Source organism: Numida meleagris, chromosome 1 (assembly GCF_002078875.1).
Source record: "Numida meleagris isolate 19003 breed g44 Domestic line chromosome 1, NumMel1.0, whole genome shotgun sequence".
Classification (NCBI taxonomy): Eukaryota; Metazoa; Chordata; class Aves; order Galliformes; family Numididae; genus Numida; species Numida meleagris.
The window spans coordinates 174,861,983-174,868,636 of record NC_034409.1 but is presented as its reverse complement, the minus strand read 5'-3'; the positions used below and the strand labels follow the sequence as shown (position 1 = coordinate 174,868,636).

The window sequence follows — 6,654 nt, the reverse complement described above, 5'->3', positions numbered from 1 at the left end:
TCTGACCCGGCGCCATGTGGGGCGGGCGCTGCTCGCTGCTGCTGGCCGCGCTGGGCTGGCTGCTGCCGGCGGGGGCGGCGGGCAGCGGCGAGTACTGCCACGGCTGGCTGGACGGGCAGGGCGGCTGGCGGGACGGCTTCCAGTGTCCCGAGCGCTTCGACGGCGGCGACGCCACCATCTGCTGCGGCAGCTGCGCGCTGCGCTACTGCTGCTCCAGCGCCGAGGCGCGTCTGGACCAGGGCGGCTGCGACAACGACCGGCGGCAGGGCGGCGGCGAGCAGGGCCGGCCCCGCGACGGGCCCGACGGGGCGGCAGGTGAGGGCCGGGGCGGCACGGGGGGGGCGGGGCGGAGCGGAGCGGAGCGGGGCCGTGCTTTCCTCGGACGGGCGCTCCTTTAACCCCAGTGGCGGTCCGCCCGTCCTCTCGGAGCGCGGGGAGGGACGGCGCTGCCGCCGCTCTCCGTTGCTGCAGCCCGGCTGTAAACGGAGGGGAAAAGCGAACAAACCGCACTTGGAGGGGGAAGGCGACGTGACGCCTCCGGGTGGTTCGGGCCCGCGTAGCCCCGCTGCGGGCGGCTTTTAGTACGACGGACCGTCGGGGGTCAGCTCGAGTCTGTTGTCGCTGCTCTAAAGCCGCCCCGGTGGTTCTGCAGCGCCCGCTGCCAGCACGCGTCGCCGTGTGATGTTGTAAGCGGGGCAGGTTCGCTCTCGAAGTTGTGCGCTGTGCTGTACAGCAAGTGCGTGCACCTGCCGGTAGCCGTGTGCTGCGTGTCACTGCAGGCGTCGTGCCGTGCGAGCCTGGCGTGGTCAGAAGTGTTGGAGATGCAGGAGAAATGGGGATGGAGCGTGGTCTTCAGGTCACTGGCTGAGCTCGGCACAGCCCTTGCAGCCTGGCTCGAGATGCAGAACTTCATTCACCCCCGGGATCCGACACTGAGCCCGCGTGTGGGGCACTGTTAGGGGAGCTGGGTGGGTTTTGGTGGTGATGGTGAAACCCGGGCTCATGTGGAGCACTGGGGAGTGCTGAAGGGAAGCAGTGTCCCCACATTACTCCTGGTCCCTCACAGGGCCACGTGTCACCACTGCTGCCCTGCGTCCCCATCCCTCAGGAGCGGGGACGCGGCCCCATATGGTGGCAGAGCCCCAGTCCCTGCACAGAGCCAGGCTGATGTGTGGGGCAGAGATGGCCGTCCGTGGGGCTGCCCCAGAGCCGAGCTCTGACATCTTGCGGCCCCAGGCACAGCTCTTGGCTCCGTTCTTGGGACACTGCTCGGGCTGGGCGCTCTGCTCTCCTGCTAAGTGTTCCTGGTTGGAGACACAGTCTGCTTGGTGAGCCGCAGCCCTGCCTCTGGCTGCAGCATGGCACGTCCTGGGCTGCGGCCCAGAGGCGGTTTGGCTGTGGGGGTAGAGTGGCCGTCCCGCTGCATGTCCCATTGCCGACCTTCTCCTTGCCGTTGCAGTGCCCATCTACGTGCCGTTCCTCATTGTCGGCTCCGTCTTCGTCGCCTTCATCATCCTGGGCTCGCTGGTGGCCGCCTGCTGCTGCCGCTGCCTGCGGCCCAAGCAGGAGCCTCAGCAGAGCCACGCTCCCGCCGGTGCCCGCCTGATGGAGACCATCCCCATGATTGCCAGCGCAGGCACCTCGCGTGGCTCCTCCTCGCGCCAGTCCAGCACTGCCGCCAGCTCCAGCTCCAGCGCCAATTCGGGGGCCCGCGCCCCCCCGACCCGCTCGCAGACCAACTGCTGCCTGCCCGAGGGCACCATGAACAATGTCTACGTCAACATGCCCACCAACTTCTCGGTGCTCAACTGCCAGCAGGCCACCCAAATCGTGCCGCACCAGGGCCAGTTCCTGCACCCGCCCTACGTGGGCTACGCTGTCCCGCACGACGCGGTGCCGCTGGCCCCTGTTCCCCAGTTCCTGGACGGGCTGCAGGGCGGCTACCGGCAGATCCAGTCCCCGTACCCGCATGCCGGCGGCGAGCAGAAGATGTACCCGGCGGTCACCGTGTAGTTGCCTGCCACGGTGCGTTTTTGATTGCCGAACTGAGCAGAGGAGAAATACTTCTTTGAAACGCGGCTCCCACAACAGCGCTTGTAAATAATTTGGAAAGGCTCATGCATGTCAGACAGTGTTTATAAACCATTTATTCTCATCGAGTTCTGTTGCCAGAAACTGTAGGATGATACCTCCGAATTAACGTTTCCAGATACGCTTTCATTCCAGTGCATGATTTACAGTGGCGAAGGATTACGCTGGAAACGCATATGCATTTCAGATCACTGTGCTCATGAGATAATGCCGCAGCCATTAAGTGCCCTTCAGGTATGACATGGTCAGAAGTATTTGCCTAATTAGTTTGCAGAAGAGCTTTGTTACACAGAACAAGAGCGCGGTACTTACAAAGCCTTTCTCCTCTCCTCGTCCCGTCTCCTGGTGACATTTCCCACTGCTTCACAGGCAGTGGCAGGCAGGGCCAGGCAGGGCAGTCATCGTGCGCTCAATTCCTGCTTCCGGCTCCCATGGCATTGTGGGGTGCTCGGTCCTGCGAGAGCAGCTTCCCTTGCCCCTGGTATTTATGTAGGAATTACATGATGTAGGAGTGGACCAATTGCTCAGCTCTTAACTTCCGGCGTGTTTGAAACCCTTCTTGTTTTGATTTTGCCTCCGGAATGGGAACCAGTAGTGGCTGGCACAAGCTTACGTTCTCTCCATGAACTTTCTGCTAGGAGCAGGGTGTGAGGTGCCTGCTCCTCCTGCCACCAGCACCACTGTTGGGACGGCGACCGCCCTCGGAGCTGACCTCGTGCTGCAGCTTCCTTGCGCTTCTGTCAGCCTCACCCTGCTGAGCACCAACTGTTGGGCCAGTGAAGGAGCCCGCCCTGAGGCTGCAGGCCCTTGAGCAGCAGCAGCCGCCTCAGCATCTCCAGCAGCGTCACCGAGAGCTGCAACTGTGTGGGAAGGGCAAAACCCAAAGCAGGCAACGCTGTAAGCGGGGCAGAGCCGGCAGAAGGCTCCTTGCCTGATACTGCATCGGTACGTAGCAATAATAGGACGCTGCTATTTTTGTGTGTCTCTCCTCAAACCACGTGGAAGCACTGCCAAATGTGACGAGTTGCCTGTGAACATGCCGCGCACACACGCAGTTGGTCTGCAGAAGTTGAGAAACGTTTGTGACCACGGAGGGGGAAGGTGAAGGGGCAACTTGTAGCAGCTCCGCTGGGCTCTCCCCAGGCAGTGAGCTCCCCGGAGCACGGCTCTGTCCTGCACCGCGCTGGGACCCGTGGCCTTGTGGGGTCACAGGCCATGGCTGGTATCTCCTGCCAGGGCGCCTGCTGCGACCCGTGGCGTTCAGGTGACTCTTTGTATATTGTTTACTTGTTTAAAAAAAAAAAAAAGAATAAGTTAAATTTAAATCTGTAGAAAATAATTTACAGCGGAAGGAAAAGCGACCCAAGTTGTAATAAGAGGAAGTTTGTGAGATGTGCTGTTTTTTTTTTTTTAATGTCATGTATAATAATGTAAAACCAATGTTAACGTTTGATATAGCTTTTAAATCTCTGAAAGGGCACTTGGTTTAAAGTGTTTCTTACAAATGAAGAAAAAAGCCCCCTTTGTTTCTTAATAAATACTTTATGGTGTGACTTTTCCTTTTGTTTGCTTTGTCACAGTCATTTTTCCATTCAGTCAGTGCCTCTCTTGCCTCCTTCTGCAACGGCGTGTCCCAGCCCAGCAAGGCTAAGCCTGCGCTGCTGCACAGTTTGCAGAAGCAGCAGCAGCACCGCCCCACAGGGGCTGCAAGGCCAAGTGGCAGAGGCAGGAATAGGAAACAGGGCTTCGTGGTGCAGGTGTGCCCCACGCAGGGAAACGAGAGGGGCTCTGCAGGCTGAGCATGGCGGCTGTGCGGCCCCCTGGGTGGGGACAGGAGCGTGGCAGCTGTCGGGTGCTGCCAAAGAGCAGGTACTTGTTGTGCAGGACACCCTGTCTTCCCTCCTTTTCTGCTTGTTTCCCACTTAGCTTCGTGCTCAGCCCTCCTGACTGCTGTGTGCCTGTTGGCCTCTCTTGCTTTCATCCTGTTTCTCAGCTTCGTCTTCCCAGACTGCCCTGAACACTTCCTCCTGTTTGTCCCACTGTTCACACCTCTTAAATGTGTTCTCTCTTCCTTGCAGTTGGAAGTGCGTGGAGTGCTTTGTCAGTGCTTCTTTTTGAATCCCTTGTTACTGATTTCAGGCTCTTTTCTTGGGAGTGCTCAGGAATTTGCCGTGACAGCTGGGAGCGTTAGTGGTGAGGAGCAGAGCACGTACCACTGCACTGTCACTGCCTTAGCCCATGGCGCACGTCCCGCATGCAGGCAGCGATGGCCCAAGCGCTTTGCGTGCCCAAGTCCACTGCCATGGGCAGAAGGAACCAGTCACTGTGAGAACAACTGCTGAATGTGTTCCTGAATCCCCCCCAGAGCTCCACCCCTTTGTGCTGAAGGCTGGCAGCAGGCCTGCGGCACCTGGAGCCACCGTGCTGCACCAGGGCAGCCCAGCACCACCAACAGCCAGCGGGATGCGGGCAGCACGTGGGGGTTCCCTGCCCTGTGCTCCATTCCCACCGCTGCTGGCGCCTGGGGACCCCCATACAGCCCTTCCAATGCGTACTGATGTGGAGCTTGGAGCAATCAGCATCCTGTGCTTGAATTTGGAGTGTGATCCCACAGGAGAGCAAGCCAGATATCAGGTCCCAGATCGGCACGTGAAACTCCGCACCTTCCTTCCACTGCATCTCTTCTGCTGCTCACTTTTTGGTCTTGCTGGAGCTCTCCTTTCCCCTCCACATTTTCTGCTCTCCCAATTCTTTTCCTCCCACTGAAGTTGTTACTAAATATTATTCCCCGCGTGTATTCCCTTGTATTTTTCCAAGCTGAAGTTCATTTTATTATTTCCTGCTCATATTTCTTGCTTCTCTGTAGGTCCCTTTGTATTATTTCTCTGTCCTCAATGGAGTTTGCAGCATTTTCCTTGAAGACAATTTCCCATTGAAGACAACCCCTTGTCTGCTACTGCAGGATCCCTTCACACACTCAGTAGACTTCTAATAGCAAAAGCATAATTCAAGTGTTTAAGAAAGAGTGGTAATGGCATCCTTTCTCCTGAGCATGATAATCCTTCGCTTTCAGATAAGCAAACCCTTATTTGCCTTATTGGTACTTCAGAAAACCTCCAGCGAAATGGGGAGCAATGATACATCAAGCTGGAAAATGTTGATTAATTCAAAAAAATGAATGAGCTGGCCTCATGTTGAGTGCTGCAGCACATCAGGACATGGCCCCAGCTGGTTTGTTGGTTAACTTAAAAAGAGTAGGAAGGAGTAGGAGAAACAAAAGGAACAGGACTCAATCCTGTTAAGCCAGGACAAGGTGGCATCCCGTCGGAGTGCTGTACAGAACAACGAAACGGAGTTGTCTTTCCCAGACATCGAGCCATGTCAGGCACGAGCCACATGCAGGAGGGCTGCAGACATCCGTGGGTGCTCCTGTGCCCCAGGGACAGGTCTGTCTCTGCACAGGATGTCCCTCCTCTGAGATGAGCATCCCTCGTGTCATGCAGCATGTAATGATTGATCACCCCGAAGGTAAATATTGGCTTATGCAGCTGCTGCCTCCCTCAGTGTTTGCTCTTGAGAAAAAGAATCCTGGAGCCTTCACGCACCCGGCAGCCTGCACGTTACTGTGAGTGTCCCATTGTGGGGAAAATGGGGTTCCCAGTTTCCTGCAGTGCAAACCAAATGCCACGGCTGTGCCTGGTGCACCATCAGACCCAGAGTCTTGGTTTAAAAGTGGATGTGCTTCCTGCCACGTGCAGGGAAATACGAAGAGTTGTTATGAACCAGGGCTTAACTGAATTCATGTTTACAGTGTAGGTATGCATGCTCAAGCTCTGATACCAGGCTTCACGTTGATATGTACCCACTGTAGGAACACAGTCTTTTTTTTTTTTTTTGCCAGGGAGAAATCCTGCATTGTTGTGCTTGGAAACAGTTCCTTCCTCAGCTGGCAACACGGGGCAGGGAAGGAAGGAGCCGGACTGGTGTGGTAATAAATCCATTGCATCAGACAACCCAGCTCTATCCAGCATCCCCCTTCTCCCAGTCTCTTTTCCCCCCAGGCGCTGGGTGCTGGTTACCAGGACGAACCACCAGCCCACGGCATCTGTCAGGGCCAGAAACAAGTGCTGCTGGCTGTGACAGCTGTGCTGAGGCTTCGCCATCAGGCACCGTCAGACACAAGGCTGCGTGAGCGCTGCCATGCACAGCACTGCAGGATTTGGAGTCCTGAAAGCTCGTAGCTTCAGGGTAGGGTGTCAGCAGTTATTTGTGTGCCCGCATACCCCAGCAATCCCAGTCCCCACTACCCCATAGATGTGACCCCGGTGGGGCAGCACTCAATACCATGGCAAATGCGGCAGGGGATCAGGACTTCCTCTTCCACTGTCACCCCACCATAGATGGGCTCTGTCACAGCATGAAAATGCAGCATACACCTACCCAGCTTCCCGTGTCCTGGCTGAGCACTGCCAACAGGGCCTCACCTTCCCACCTCAGCCTGCCCCACAGCCCCCTCCTCACCCTGGCTGCCCAAGGAAGCGTGCAGGCGTTCAGTGACACTTC

At 57.2% G+C, this 6,654-nt stretch overlaps 1 protein-coding gene across 1 annotated transcript; it reads left to right on the top strand.

Moving 5' to 3' along the window:
- Positions 7–3,644, top strand: SHISA2 (shisa family member 2). Its single transcript, XM_021379170.1, has 2 exons — positions 7–315; positions 1,460–3,644. Exons 1-2 carry the CDS (start codon positions 15–17, stop codon positions 2,011–2,013), a joined length of 855 nt encoding a protein of 284 aa, XP_021234845.1. The 5' UTR covers positions 7–14; the 3' UTR covers positions 2,014–3,644.